General features: G+C 34.8%; 1 protein-coding gene across 1 annotated transcript in view; it reads right to left on the reverse strand.

Annotated features, from left to right (window-relative positions):
- Positions 1–16,280, reverse strand: part of LOC146162867 (unconventional myosin-X-like) — a 50,063-nt gene that overhangs the window by 20,360 nt on the left and 13,423 nt on the right. The window contains exons 5-25 of the mRNA XM_083385899.1: positions 15,506–15,595; positions 14,446–14,624; positions 13,861–13,874; positions 13,532–13,616; positions 12,692–12,795; positions 12,173–12,302; positions 11,554–11,586; positions 10,780–10,898; positions 10,213–10,359; positions 9,627–9,727; positions 9,028–9,187; positions 7,648–7,716; positions 7,146–7,228; positions 6,521–6,626; positions 6,020–6,100; positions 5,113–5,237; positions 4,613–4,724; positions 3,388–3,549; positions 2,307–2,504; positions 486–563; positions 79–153 (exon numbers count right to left, since the gene is read on the reverse strand). Coding sequence (XP_083242025.1) covers positions 79–153; positions 486–563; positions 2,307–2,504; positions 3,388–3,549; positions 4,613–4,724; positions 5,113–5,237; positions 6,020–6,100; positions 6,521–6,626; positions 7,146–7,228; positions 7,648–7,716; positions 9,028–9,187; positions 9,627–9,727; positions 10,213–10,359; positions 10,780–10,898; positions 11,554–11,586; positions 12,173–12,302; positions 12,692–12,795; positions 13,532–13,616; positions 13,861–13,874; positions 14,446–14,624; positions 15,506–15,595 — 2,251 coding nt within the window. The remainder of the gene's footprint in view (positions 1–78; positions 154–485; positions 564–2,306; positions 2,505–3,387; positions 3,550–4,612; positions 4,725–5,112; positions 5,238–6,019; positions 6,101–6,520; positions 6,627–7,145; positions 7,229–7,647; positions 7,717–9,027; positions 9,188–9,626; positions 9,728–10,212; positions 10,360–10,779; positions 10,899–11,553; positions 11,587–12,172; positions 12,303–12,691; positions 12,796–13,531; positions 13,617–13,860; positions 13,875–14,445; positions 14,625–15,505; positions 15,596–16,280) is intronic.

The raw sequence follows: 16,280 nt of genomic DNA on the forward strand, positions 1-16,280 counted from the left end.
ATTTTCAGATTTGTATTTCTTTATTTATATAGAACTCTTTTAAAGGAAATTAAAAATCTACAAATGCCTTTTTCTCACCCTCTCTCGTTCTTCCTGCTCTTTTTTCTTTCTTTCCTCCTCTTCTCTCGCGATTCGTTCTTTCTCCAAGCGAGCCTGGTCGATGTTAAATGTTAACAAAAGATATCTTTTCGGATATTACATCAAATTAAGGATTTTAATTACAACACAAGTTTATTTAAGAGATGTATAATGAATTGAATTTTAAAAGGTTTTTGGCCCAGTCAACCATTTTGCGAACACATTTTTTAAATTGATTATTTCCTAATAAAATGTTCCATATTGTTCAGATGGAAAAAAATGTATTTTTATAAACAAGTTTAGTTTACCTAAATTAATGACAGAAAAACTGCTACATGGTGAATAATTTTCTTTTAAAACTTAACTTATAGTTATCCTTGGTTCGGGACATCAACTATAGTTCTTACCTGTTCCTCTCTCAACTTTCTTTCCCTTTCCATTTGTTCCTTGAGTGCTTTAAGTTGTCGATGTTTCTCGAGCAGGACCTAACAAAAGAATAATGATGAAATGGTAGTAGAAGGGATCCAGTCATGATTGGTGGAAAATATATATTTAAATTTCGATTGCTTTTAAAAGCGACGCTGTTTTTCTTTTCTGCGGGTTTTTAATAATTTTTTAGCTTACTTAAGAGCTTCGGGTGTTGGTTCAGGATTAGTTGGTTTAGTTCTAAAGATATATTTTTAAAAGCGACGATTTCTTATATACTTGGCGAGGTAGGTTTGTTGCATTATTTGTTTTTCGAACCAATTACCAATAAATTATAGGCCTAATCGAGTAAACCGTTGACTTTAGCATTTAAGTGACCAAAAATGCTAAACAGCTCATTATCTGGCTTTCGAACTGCAATAACAAATCTTTACAGTTACAAACTGTTAAACCTTTTATCATCACCGATAATATTTGCTTTTACGACCAACAGTATTATTTTTTCTAATTAAAAAACTATTCTAAACCACCCAAACGTTTCTTGTTCCTCTCACTCTAAACCAGGGGTTTTTAACCTTTTTTTCCTTATTGCCCATTTCTGTCCAGATCAAAGTCCCATTACCCAAAATCGAATTTTATCCATTTTGCTATTTTACCATAGTAAAAATATAAAACAGCGTTAATTCAACAAATTATAGCTCGCTCGTCTCAACACTCACTTTAAACGCACACTCATAGCTACTGTATACTACTCCAAGCAACTCCACTCGGAATACCTTGGAAAATAAACACTAACAGCATATGTGGGTAATTACCCATAAGTTAAGAACCGCTACTCTAAACACTCTGCTAAGTGCATATCTAAACTTTGGTACCTACAACTCTTGTACAGGACCGCTACCGTGTGTGGACGTAATGTTTTATATGAGATGCCAGTATATGAGATGAACTGAAACGACACTGTCGCTACCGGTTCCACCGCCACTTGGCATGGGCTACGATCCGATATTATAAGACACCTTTTTTGTAGAAAGTATGTTGCTATAACCAATTACGAATAAACTATAGTCGAGTAAACAGATTATGGCAAGTTAAGATGATTAAAGTTAACCACAACTTGGCATCAGGTATCGGCTCCAATCCGATATTACGGAAATCCCTAGTTTATCCCTAGTGAAGTAATGGATGAATCAAATATTGAAATCTACGCATTTTTTCCTATTGTAGAAAAAGTACCGATAAAGATATTATCGGACAATTACCGATACCATATAGTCTCGGACTAAAACCGATACGATATTTTTGAACACCATTAATTATTATCGGACAATTACAGATAAAAAGATACAGTGTATTAGTGAATATTGCTCACCTTAACATCCTCCTAGCAACCGATACGATATTATCGGACGGCCTATCAATTTATTATCGGACAAGTACCGATACCACTTGTTATCCGGTATCGGCTCCGATCCGATATTATCGGACGCCCCTATTGTATTAGTACTATATGTTTCTCACTTTAAACGTCCCAGCTGCTGCTCATCTTAAACTATAGTCGAGAAAACAGAAATGAAACGATATTATCGGACAAAAACTGATCCAATATTATCGAACACCCCTATTGTATTAGTTGTATATTGCTCACTTTATTATCGGACAAGTAGCGATACGATATTATCGGACCAGTAACGATACGATATTATCGGACAAGTACCGATACGATACTATCGAACGAAAACCGATACGATATTAGCAGACGAAAACTGACACCCCTCGTGTTTTGTGTATGTTGGTCTCACCTTAAACATTCTCCTGGCAGCTGCTCCTCTCGCGTACTTCTGGATCACAAGAGCAGCTTCACTTCTCCTCCTCTCCTGCTCCCGTTTCTCCTCCAGAAGGACTCGGAAGAGGACTCTTGCTCTTCTTCCTCGCTCGAACCTCTGCATTGTGACGATCGCGCGACGAGAGCGACGGTAACGGCGTCGAGCGATGAAACCCTGGGAAAGTGAGGTTTGCATGAAAGTGTTTTAAATTACAAATTTCGCATTTTGGAGCATAATGTCTGGGATTTTATTTAGACGTAGAACGAATATTGGAAGCTTCTTTTATACTTAGGTACACTATTCACGGATCTAAAAAAGGTCGGGTAGATTGACGCTACTTCTATATGGCCTTTGATGTATTCATTCTACAGTAACTTAGGGCGATGAAACCCTGAAAAGTAAAGGTTACATGGAACTGTTCAAATTATCATATACTAGTTGTATGCTCCCTAAACCCATAGAAGTGACGTCGAGCGATGAAACCATGGAAAAATCAGTGAAAGAGCTTTTTAAATATGATTTTTTATTATTGAAGAATGATGACTTGAGGTTGTAGTTAGACGTAGAACGAATATAGGAGCAAGCTACTTCTGGTTTTTGGGCTTATTGTTTTAAAAGCCAAAGTTTCCCTTTAAACAAAGCGAGAAAAAACGTACAAATATGCTTCTTGATTTTATATAGTTTTTGTGGAAAGTTGCTTGAGTAGATGCAAACTTTACAAATGCCAACGACAAGGCGAAAACAATCAGGACTAAAGCGTATTTTGTGCTTTCATGGTCTTTAAGTTTAAAATTAGTGTCCCTTTCGAATATTTTCTTATAAAAATTTAAACAAAATCCACAGCTAATCAACCAAGTGTGTTCTTCAAATAAACGCGTTAAATGAAAAGACCTAACTCAAGCAGAAGTTAAGTCATTTGTAAATACTAAATCAAGTGGCCATTAAAAGGAATTACATGGTAATACATTCAATTAATGAACTTTTACAAGTCAATTGTCAAAGTATTACCAAATTAACTGAAACCTTAATTAAGCCATTTCATCACCACATGTCTTACCCTTATGAATCGTTGTGCGTGTACTGAGCACTTCTTGAGTCGCAGAAAGTATTTTCGCGCCGCGTAAGCTCTGATCACTGATTGGACGACGGTGGCGGCACGTGACACCTTCTCAAAACGAGCTTTCTCGAGGACTGTTTCCAAAACTTCTTTCACGAATGCCTGGAAGTTTAAGATAAACGGTTTGTTTAAATTGTGACCTGTAATTATACTTGGTTCCATGATATGTTTAGTAGGAAAATATACAAGATTTTTTAAAGCGCTTTGTGCAATGGTCAGTTGGTTATAAGGATAAGTTTGCACACTCTTTTCCAAGTACTTTTCAGTGGTTCGATAAATGTGCAAAAACATTGCTTTTATTACTTTCAACCACATCTGAACTTATCAAAACATATTTAATGTACTTTAAACCCACCTACATAATTTTACTGCTTGTTAAATTTTGTTGAATGAGTCCACTTTGTCATTTGTTTAATCTTAAGGCGAGTTGGGTCAACGCAATTCTTTAAGCATTAATAATAAACAATAAAACTCAAAGTTTAAAAACCAGAGTAAAATCAGGATCAGACAGTTTTTTAAAAAGGAATATATATTTCGCCTATACTGGCATCGTCAGTTCCTATAAGTAAAGTAAAATACATAATATGCAGAGCAAAATAATAATAAATTAAGCATTAAGTTTAGCCGTGGTTTGAAAACTTACATTGCTGTTTCGCCTCTATGTTTATTGATTTTCCGAGTGTTATGTTTTTTAACAAAATGATATCAATACGGAGACTAAACCGAAAAATAGGTTTATAGAGTTATTTATTTTAAAGTCCCAATCACAATAAAACGATTCTGTATTTGCATATACTACAGTTCACCATAAATTTGTAACACTGAGGTGTAAAATAATCTCTCGCCTAAAATGGATCGTTATGTAACAATACACCTAAAATTTATTTGGTCAACAATGCAGTTAGTGTCCTTTTGACCTGGATATATTTGACCTCAATGGTCATTTATAGTATTACTTTCAGTGTGCTACCATTGTTTACATAATTTACATAATATTGTTAGAATCATAACAAACTTGTAGCACAATCGACAGTTATAAGATCTACTTTTTTCTGCCCTTAAAACAACTGTAACGCAAAACCTTGCTGTTAAAAACACATCTTCAAAGCTAAAATAAGCAATTAACCCCGCCGGTACATTTGACCTTGACGACCTAATATCTGACCTTGGTGTGTCCGAGGCGCCACAAGTTTCCTTCAGGGTCAACTTGGTTCAGAACTTGCTTGGCATGGTCACGTGGGTCTTTGCCCCCCGAAAGCGCGCAAATCATTCCGTACCTGGAGGGGTTCAGCAAATATTACAAGAGATCGTGTATTTTATTCATAGCGGTAAGTAAAGCGTAATAAAGTTAATAAATCATAATTTTAGAGTACAAAAAAATATAATGACAGCCTTCCTAAACAAAAAACGTATAGGAAATTAAAAAAAATATAATATTTTAGGCTGGTATTAGTAATAATAAACTAGTATAGTCAATTTTCTAAAGCGACGTTCCTAACCCATCTAAACGTAAACAACTCAAATATAATAATAAAACTCCTAAAAGTATTACAGAAAATGTAAATTTTGTAAGTACCATTAAAAACATGTATATCAAAGACACAAATAAACTTTTATTTAAGATATCAAACACAACTTGTACAGTAAGTATATTTAGCAACCCACCTGTCGAGGAAGTCCTTGTAAACTCTCCTCACTGGGAACCCAGCCTTCCTAACCCTGACAGTTTCCAGCATGCCAGAGTACCTCAGCTGGTTCAACACTATACCGGGGTTGAAATTATCTGGAACCTATGAAGCATATCACGCACAATTTGTCATAAAGAATAGTCAGGCATATGTACATGGATCATACATGGATTGAAGTTATCGGGGATCTGAGTGGCACAATGCAATTGCGCTTAAAAATATTGTGGGGGAATTCAACAACATATAAAACATAACACGCACAATTCGTCATAAAAAATAGTCAGATACACGACGGCACATAGTATATTACAAAAGCTAGTTTAATATTATGTCGGGGTTGAAGTTATCAGGGACCTATACGTAGTAGTGGTACAATAAACGGTTGTTCAACAACATTGTGTGGATATGTGTGAGTTAGGTAAAAAGGCAGTTTTTATATAGATTAATAAATAGAATGTGAAAACACAGCTTTTTAGTACTTTATTATTGATTAAAATAATAATTGTATTTAATTTACGTAATTTTAGTTCATTTTAGCGGGAAATTGTTAAATTAAAGTGTCAGTAATTTCCTCTTCTTGTTTTAACAAATGGTCACTAATTGTCTCGCCTTCCTTTCTTGTAATTTATGTGCGTTAAGAACCCTGAAAATGGTCTTTATTTAAAAGTGGATCCAAGTGTTTTTGAAGCGTGGTGACCTACACCTTCGGCCAGTTAAAAAAAAGCTTTCGAACAAGATTGGAATATGCCTGCTTTCATAAAACCTTTTTGTTTATCAATCGAAGCACAGCATTAAATTAATGTATTTTCAATCAGGGAAACACGACTCTGAGTCAATATGAACATCAATCAAATCCATAGATAAAGCTACTTTTATCAACTCACTTTCTCTACGTTTGGTTTGACGCATCTGACGAAGAAGGGACTTGCCGATGATAAGCGTTCCATCAGAGAGTGGAGCGATTTCTAAACAAAAAAAGAAAAACATACTGTAAATATTACAGCCAAAGAAGTTTTGCAGTTACACAATTTGAGATGTTGAAAACGAATTAAATATATTCGAAACTTTCACAAAATGCAACCTACTAGATGGCCTTTGTTATTCCTACTACGCCTTACTAACTCCAGCCTATATTCTCCACATTTGAGCAGGAGTTTGACCTATTTTCTTTATTAGGTACATAATTATATCATAGGTGTTTCAACCATAAAGTAAATCGAAGCTAAATAAGTTACATTTTCTAAATTTCACGTCATTCGCACACCATTTAAGCATACGTTCTAGGTAGTTTTCCACTTGTAATACGAAAAGACACGCAAATGCCAAAGGAAATATACAATCTTAAACAAAGAAACAAATTTGTTATGTCAAGTTGTGGATGTCACCTTGAACTGACCGCTGGCGGTCACGGCTGACTGCTTCTTTCGACCTTTTCCGGAATCATCCGTAGTTCCGCGAACCTTCTCGAACATGTCGTAGATCAGGTCGCAGCTGGAAGTAGTGTTTAGTTATTTGTTAAGCTGGAGATAAGTTACTGATATCTTGCTTGTTAGTTTCCAAAACAGCGATTTCTTTTTATTGTACCACAAGAAGTTCGACGTTAAAACGATTAAGCAGTAACACAGGTAAGAATATACAGATGGGCTCTCATCTTCTTATTACGCCTTACTAAAATCTCACACCGTTGTGATCCAACGTAATTATTTTCACAATAAAATTATTACCAAACTGCTCTTCTAGAGGATCTAATAGATTTTTGATAATAGCAAATATAGTTAGTGACGTTCTTTAAGTTGGAGATAAGGCCATTTTTTAATTGTACCACAGAAGTTTCAACGTTAAAACGGTAGAGCGCCAGGATATCAAACGTAAGGATATTTACAAAAAAATATTTCAAAATTACTCTTCCAGTTTATAATATAGGTTTAGTATAAACTTAATAATTATAGCGAGTTTAGTCGGTGACGTTGAAGGAGTCTTTTTTCTTGTAGCACCCGAAATCAGTTTTACCTTGAATCTTTAAGAAGTCCCAACAAATCGTCCCTGAACGTGTCTCTGTTCTTCTCCAGGAACCCCTCGATATTGTACATTACCTGCAACCGGTGACCACAATAAGGTTTCGGGCAGTTGGTAAAATAAATTATGATTTAATTCTGGCAGCGTTCAGCATTTTAAAGACAACAATATGTGAGGGGAAAACATGCATAAAATAACTTCAGTTCTTACAAAGATTATAGTTTGAAATATTTAAATTTTGATTATTCCAATGAGTTGATTGTGTATCTCAGGAGTTTTAGGTGAAAAAAGATTTTGGTTAGTTTTATGATTTGCAAATATGGACTTCTAGAAAAAAATATGGACTTTCTTATTTTTTGATTATTACAACTACAAAAGTCGTGAACATCTGTTCACTGTTGTATACATTTGTATAATATAATGAGGTAAATCTCGTAAATTGTCGGTAAAAACATGTTATTTAATCGGTTATCAGCATTTTTTCTTGATCACCTACCTCTCCAGCGTAATGTTTTATCCCGAATTCTTTCCCAATCACTCGAGGTTTCACGTAGAAAGCATTTTTCTGCAAAAAACATATCGTTTTATCGATAATATTTTACGTAGAGAAAAAACATGCAACATAGCAGCCTTTTCATAAAAACATTGTTTTTAAAAACACCCGTGAAAAGCAATTAACGTACCTACAGTTATTAACAGTTATTTACCTTATCTTAAAAAACATTTTAACTTGTTCACCACTCTGCGTGTAAACTAACTTTCATCGTACCAATTATTTTCAGTATTGTAATTCTTTTTCAGTCGTGCAAATTTCACAAATGGTTATAGTTTGGTAAACATTTAGTGAATGCACTGAAAGCATTTTAGTAGTGACCACAAGTAGTTCAGTTTTAAAGACAAATTGTTTTAATAAAATCTCAGGAAAGTTATAACATTACCGTTTCTTGCAAGTAGAAGGCTAAAATAATTAAGCCAAATGCTTTTCGAAAAACTACAGCTGATATTGTCAAAAGTGGGTAAAATATATTACGAAGGTTATTTTTTTGGTAAATTTATCCCCCAAAATACAAGGCTAACCCTTCCGCGTGGCCTTTTAAGAGATAAAACCCAACTTATTATCGCAAGGATATTTCGAGCAATGTGTTTCGTTCAAACCGTGTATAGACATAACTCACCCACAACCAAACCAGCCCTACCTACTCCTACACCCACTTTCACCAGCCGAGTTGACCAATATTGACAAAACATTTGACTAAATCTCAGGAAAGTTAGAACATAACCGTTTCTTGCAAGTAAAATGTCAAATAACTAAGTCAAAATACTATTCGAAAAACTACAGCTATTATACCTATACTACTAATAAAAACAAAGCTATACCGACGAATGTACTTCGTTCAAACCAGGGGTTCTTAAACTTTTTTTACCGCGGACCACTAAAAAATGTTTTTGCTTTGCATGGACCCCGGTAGACAAGAAATGCTCCAAAATGACGTCATAAATTGACGTCACAATACAAATAGACTTCATGACTCTGTTATTTCGGTCCGAAAAATGTGAAAGTAAAATGGAGTCTAACTATACATTCAGTGCAAAACCGTTTAATTTTTAATTAAAGTGTTTTCTTTTAAAAATTAATTACTTCGTAACTATACACTAGTTCTTTAATTAGGCCTTCATGGACCCCCCAAAACTAGTTCACTGACCCCCAAAGGGTCCATGGACCCCAGTTTAAGAACCCCTGGTTTAAACCGTCACAATTGTATTAGTATAAACCATCGACCAACTTAACCTATCATTACATCTACTTTCACCAATCAAGTGCTGAAGTTAACTTTGGAGAAACTTTTTTGCATCTCAAAATATAGTTGTTACTTACGGCGTGTTGATTGTGTAGCTTCTGCAGGAGCGACGCATCAGTTCCTTTAGGAAACCTACTTTCCTCATTCACAAGTGATATAAGTCCCATGTTCTTCTCCACAAGATCCAAGCACTCGCTATTGTCTGACCACTGGACGTCGCACCAGTCTATTCCCTCACTGTAAAGTTGCAAATTAATAGTCCATATTCCGGTTTAGTTATTACGGTATGTTTTAGGAGTAATATTCTGTAATTTTGTACTTTTGGCTATTCTTTTATTATTCTATTTTTTATGGATACTGTCCAGGCATTTTTTGAGGTATATACTGATTTTTAGGATTTTCTAATTTCGAATAAATTTGTTAATAGGTTTTTTATTATTTTTTTAGTTGTTTATTTTTAGGACATTTCTATTTTTTGTTTCTTTAGTTTAATTTTTTTAATTCTAAATTAAGTTGTTTCTCATAGCAAATTAGGATTCTTTATAAACTAGCTCGGGTATTTTATCAGCAGTCATATTATGTTAACAAATCACTGTAAAACAATAAAAAACATACTTCCAGGTACAAATTACGCCCCTGTCAGTTTTAACTCACAATACTGAATAGCGCCACCTACCGATTGTACTCTATTTGTTCGAGGCTGAAAATGTGTCGGTTGAAAAATTCCTGAAGCTTCTCATTCGCGAAGTTGATGCAAAACTGTTCGAAGCGATTTACCTGAAATAACAACAATAATACATTTTTACAAAAATACTAAAATTGGACTATTAATATTATAATTTCTATATTTTAGGCTAGCTTCCATATGAAATCAAGGCATAAACAAGAAGTGGTTTGGAGAATTAACGTAACCGAAGGCGTATCGTCAAGTGATTATAAATATATCCACTCTGACCTGATGAAGCACGGTTGTGCAAAAGCTTGTCAACATATCAACACAAATTCCACCTGATTACTCTATTTAGATTTTAGACTTAGACAAATACTTCGTTTACAAAATAAATACATGACACCACCATATCAAAAGCGACCCCTGAGTCACTAAATGACTATGACGTCACTCTACACTGTGACGTTAAACTTATTCAAAATTTGGACGTCATATCTGATCTCTGATTTGACGCAATGCACATATCACATGTGGTAGGTAGTCGGTTGACGTCACACACCACCGCCTACGTCACCAGTATGACGTCACTCACCGCGAAGTTCTCGAAGCCGAAGATGTCGAGTATTCCAATGAAGTGGAAATCGTCAGGTCCCTTTGTTCTGTGGTTTACTCGCGCGATAATCCATCGGAAGAGTTGCGAGTAGAGAGCCATCGAGAGCGAGTCGCGAGAGTCACAAGCCTAAGATAATAAGGGATTGTTACGTGGACAATGGGGAGCGGTGGTGAAACAATGGATGGCCGTCTAAGGGAATATAACAGAAGCTTTTGGAAAAGTTGCTTTTTAAATATAACATGTGTTTTCAGAGATGTGTGTGTTCTCTGCGATTTAAGATAGTTTTTCAAAAACAATATAGTAATTTTTTGGAGAAATCTTGTTTAATATTGACGTAATGCATAGTAATGACGTCTTGGTCACCACTTTTGGGTGACAAGGTATTGGGATTTCGTTAAATTTTTATTTTTGTTTAGATCAATATTAAGTCATTAAACAAATTTTCCATCATAACTTTAAAATACTGTGTGCGACGTAATGTATATTGGTGACGTCATACCTGGTCAATACTCTGTATTGACGTAATGTGTATTGGTGACGTCATACCTGATCAATACTCTGTGGTGACGTAATGTTTTCTCCCCTCAACATCCGGGTCTTTTCCTTCATGACAGCTTCGAGTCTTTCTCCGTCGATTCCCATCAGCTGAGATGCGCGGTCCACCACTGCGCATAACACGTGTCAGTCAAAGTCAAATATTTAACCTCGGTTAGAGGAGTGTGTCATTCAAAACTGGAAGAACTTTTTAATTAATAAATATAAAAGCTCATACAAGAGTGGCAACATTGTGCGATCGTTTAAAGTTATTTTTTTATCTTGTTTTAAAAAATTACGTATTAAAAAAAGTAAAAAGTAAAGGTAATCGGAAGGTTGTATAGTAAAAAAATTGCCAACACTACAAGTAACTTAACTCTAAACACACAGCGATAATATTATTCCCACCAATTACACCTAAAGCAAAGCTTTACACCGTGTTAGTAGTTTTATGCGCTTAAAAGCATAGACTGGTTCCAAGTTGTCATGCAAGTGTTATATTCAAAAAATATTAAAGCTTAAAAATCATTTATTGTATGAATTAAGCAGTTAAATTAAATTTTACCGGTTATTATAAGGGCTAAATTACTTTGCAAAAAGGCACAACCCAAACTTGTTTCGCAAATGTAATTGGAAATTCGTTTGAATTCGTCGTAATTACATTTTGCTAAAGCCAGTTAGTACAGCAATGATGGTATTAAGTTTAAGTGGTGAATTACTGTGTAAAATTCTACCATGCATGACTCCAGCGGTGCTGTAAGTTACTCTACCGGTGCTGTAAGTTACCTGGTAAAATCTCTGGTGGCAAAACCGCTTTTCCTAACATATCATGAATGTGGAACATATAACACATTACTGCTATCAAAGTAAACTTAACATTATGACAATTTTGATAAAAATTCATTTTCACAACACCGACCAAACAACATATAATAAAATAAAAGCACAAAATTCAGAACAAAAATGTAGTATTACTCTCTACTAAAAAATAAATAAATAAAAATTCTATTCTTTTAAGGCGACATTAAGACGAAGGTCAATAATTAGTTTTACGTAAGTGAGCAACAAATTTACAAACATGTTAATTTCTGTGTCAGAGCAAGTAAAGTTTTCGACGTAGTTTTTTAAGTTATTACAGCAAGGAAATCGCCGAATATATTTTTGTGAAAAAACTCTATAACATTGCGCTTCGTAAATCAAAGCGTTAAAGTCTGTCCTTATAGATTCGTGTGCTCAAGAGTCGTAAAACACATATTCTCGTAAATCAAAGTTTTCTGTCAGGAAAATAAAACGAAATGTTGCTGTTTTTTACACATATTTTACTCAACCCAAAACAATATCGAATCCAACCCAAAAACACGTTTAATGACTTATATGACGTCACAATGCATAGCGCGACGCTTACCGTCCATATCGACGACCTGCGCCCCTCCAGCGTTCGCAAACTTAACATTTCCGAGTTGCAGGATTCCAGAAAGCACGCTCTTCATGTCTTGGCGCTGACCTTCCTTAAACCCGATCGTGGTGAGAGAGTTCTGCGATACGGACCATCAGGGTATTAATACGGAGCATCAGGGTATTAATACGGGCCACCAGGGTATTAATTACAGAGTTCAAGGGTATTTTTACATTGAGTAAAATTGCTTAATTTTGATTTCAAATAACAAAACCCTGTATGCCGTAGCTACTAAACTTTGATATGTCTAGCAATGTTTCTATTAGTTGTTAAATAGATCCTTAAAAAAAGACGAATATATTTTTTTTTCGTTTTAAATGTCAGTTTCTTTAATTTTTCACAAGCCAATATCTGAACTTGGTATTTAAAGCAGATTTGGTTGTATCGCACATAGATCAGAGCTAGGTCTTTTAATCATTCCCGGTACCCTTGAAGCCCACTTTAATATTTTTCCACCAAGTTTCCTACCTCGAGTAGTTCCCAATCTTTGACGTCATCAAGAGTTGGGTCGGAGTCGCATCCTGATTGGTTGAGATAATGGAAGTCGTCAGGCTCGCCGAGGAAGAGTTTGGCTGGAAATAAGAGAATTGTTTAATAACTAAGTGGCGAAGTTTTACCTAACAACTAGTGTCTAAAGTTCGCCAATTAATAGTTTATCGGGAGGTTAGTGTTTGAACACCAGCATTACATTAAATGTTAGTCATTAATAGCATTTTATTTATTAGACGCATATTTTAAACTTCTGCTCTTTCGCATTTTTTATTAAAAAAAATAAAGTCTTAGGAACAACATCATTATGCTTAGGCAGTAATTGTAAAATATTTTATGAAAAAATAATCGATTTGTTTACACGCAAATAACGACTGTGGCATTAGAAAAAAAATAGCAAAAAAAAAATACCGTAGGGTCTACTGCAGGGATTCTTAAACTTTTTTCACCGCGGACCCCTAAATATTTTTCTGCCTCGCATGGACCACAGCAAAAAGAATCAAAATGACGTCATAAACTGACGTCACAGTCAAATATAGACTTCATAAATCTGCTGATTTCGGTCAAAAACGTGAAAATGAAATGGATTCAAAATACATTCAGTGCAAAACCGTTTTGTTTTTAATCAAACTGTTTTCTTTAAAAAAATGTTGACTTCCTAAATATACTGCAATATATCAAGTAGGTCTTCATGGCCCCCTTAAACTAGTTCGCCATGGATCCCAGTTTAAGAACCCCCGGTCTACTGCGATTTTAAGTTACAACTAAAAAGGCATTTAAGGAAAAAAACCCTATTTGACAATCTGTAACGCGCCTCACCTTTCTCATCTTGGGGTAACCCCCGCACTAGTTGGTAGAAGATGTGGTAATTTCTTTCTCCCGGGTTTTGGCGAACAACTCGATGCTGAAATGCAAGGGTAGGGTCAGTAATGCAATTTTATATTTAATTTTTTTTTTTAGTGGTGGTTTACTATTATCAAGGTTTAGGTTGTAGTAATTGTGCGATACATTGCTTCACTAAAGACTAAATTGCTTTTGCAATGCGACACTTGTTTGCAAAAGTCGAAAATGTATTTAAAAATACAAAAACTTTTAAGCAAATTAAAAAACATGTATTTATACCAAATTATAGAACGAATGTTTCTTACCTTTTCTAGTAAATCTTTGGTTTTTGGCAAAATCAGGCAGTTAAGAAAATATTACGATGAAATTTAAGCGCGAATAATACAATACTGACAACACCAAACAATACACTGAATTAAGATTTGTAGGCGACTTTGGAACTATACTACATACCATAAAAAGGAATCATTATTGTAGTTGTCCGACCGCCCGCATAAGTTTATCGAAAGGAAGGATAAAGTTTTCAATTTCCGTTATTTTACAAATTAGAAGCACGATTAGTGTAGGATTGGTTGGAAGGTGTCAATTTCAACACTAAGCACCCAAGAGTCAACAAGGAAACTAAAAAATTACTCTCCACACTAGATTCAACCTACTGACCACACTTAAAAAAATCGATTTAAAAAAAAAACAGTAGTGTCAAATTTTTCAATTTACAAATGGGTTAAACATGATGGTTAGTTAAGTGTCAATTTCAGCAAAGCAATCAAGCCAAATGAGACTGGTAAAGAACACATTTTAAACGGAGGTTTTTAAAGCATCCATAATAATAAGCCAACTATGAAACATTACTTTAACTTTAAAAGAAATGTCAATAAACCAAAGGATACAGTCTGTGATTCTGGCTCCCTTGATCTGGCCAGCCTCACTGAACAGAAGTTGGATAAACTTTCCGAAGCGACTGGAGTTATTGTTGTAAACAGTCTTGGCGTTCCCCAATGCTTCAAGTAGGGGTGAGCTCTCTAGGATGGATTGCTCAATGGAACGGGTCCCGTTTTTTTCAGTGCTTCTGCAAGTTTAGAAGCATAATATCATTCACAAAATGTGTAAAGGCTTTAAAATAGTGGGAATATTTATTAAATTAATTAGGTGTGGTTAGATAGAACGGTGGTAAAAAGTATGTGGAGGAATTGAAATATTTAGGTAATTTTTGTCAGTGTTTCCCGTAACTTTTTAATGTCAGTTAGTTATTCTCACAAGCAGATTTTTTCTTTTACCCATCACGAGTTTCCTATTTAAATATATTGCCTTTTTACTTTTTTTTTTTAGTTTGAATCGCATAAAGCTTAAGCTATTAGCGTTCTTGTGCACGTTTTAAATTATATCAAGAATTTCCACAAAGTTGTTGTTTACAAAAGTTAAACGATACTAAACAACTAATTAAATCAGCAATAAAGTTCAGTATTTTCTATGTATGTTGAAACCGACACTCTATTTTAACAACCTCATAATTCACATTTCCCGGAAGTTTGTGCTTAGGGGAAGTAGAATTTGTGCATTGTCACATCTCTGTGACGTCACTATTACACGGCGCTTTTCGGGGAAATTCCCGAACATTTCTTTACGAGAAAGTTCGCGAAAGGTCAAAGGTCAAGCGAAGCAACTTAACATTTCATCGAATTCACGATCAAAGTAATGACAATGACTTTAACCTTTCCGCGATTGAAAATAAAGTAAAACGTCACAATCAATTTTTGTGCACGAACAATGAGCGAAAATTTAAACCACGCAGCTCAAAAAGTTAGAATTAACTTGGACAACTTTAAACATGTAAACAATACATATAGGCAAATTTATATTATAGGAACAATATTGTGACGTCACAAGAGAAATTAGAACGACCAATTAACCTGCTGTGACGTCATAAACACAATAACAATGGTAACTTACTCTGTTTTGGCTCCTGAAGCCTTACTGACGTGTGAGAGGTAACGAAGCATGAACTTTGTTGTCTCCGTCTTTCCCGCTCCACTCTCTCCACTAGAGGGAGCAGACAGTTAGCGTTATGACGTCATAAAATAAGCACATAAGGTTTGTATACATTTAAAACCAGGATTGCAAAAAATATATAAATAGGCCTTAAACCGTTATTAAAAACCGACCTTTGCGGTCAGGATACTTTAGAATTCAACAAAGTGACAACACTAAATGTAAGAAGTTACTACTCAGTACTTTTGATACAATTACAAAGAGCTTGTTTTACAGCGTAAATAGCCTTAAATTTGTCGTCAACATTGTTATGATACTGTAACGTATGTTGTTTTGAGTAAAATGACAGCACGGTCAAATATATGTTACTGTATTTGGCCAAAAGTTATCAATGTAAACTGTGAAAAGGAGGAGAATAGGTGCATAAAATTATATCCTACATGGTGTCAACAGCAAGAACTGTTTAATATGATTGGCATATGCGTGAAATAAGTTCGAAACAATTCCTGTGTGTATAATTTTTTTTACTTCTGTAAGCATAACAAAAACGGTGAGGAAGAAATGTTGTCGATTCAATTGATCACACAACCACACATAACTAACTAACAATCCCCCTCTTAACAAAAACGGAGAACATGCAACGCTTTCAAAACGTGGATTTGACAAACAATACCTAGGAATTTACGTTGTTATACTAACCCTTGCTAGTCCAGCTTATTTCAGTGAAATTTAGTAG

This window comes from Ascidiella aspersa, chromosome 3 (assembly GCF_963924565.1).
Source record: "Ascidiella aspersa chromosome 3, kaAscAspe10.2, whole genome shotgun sequence".
NCBI lineage: Eukaryota > Metazoa > Chordata > Ascidiacea > Phlebobranchia > Ascidiidae > Ascidiella > Ascidiella aspersa.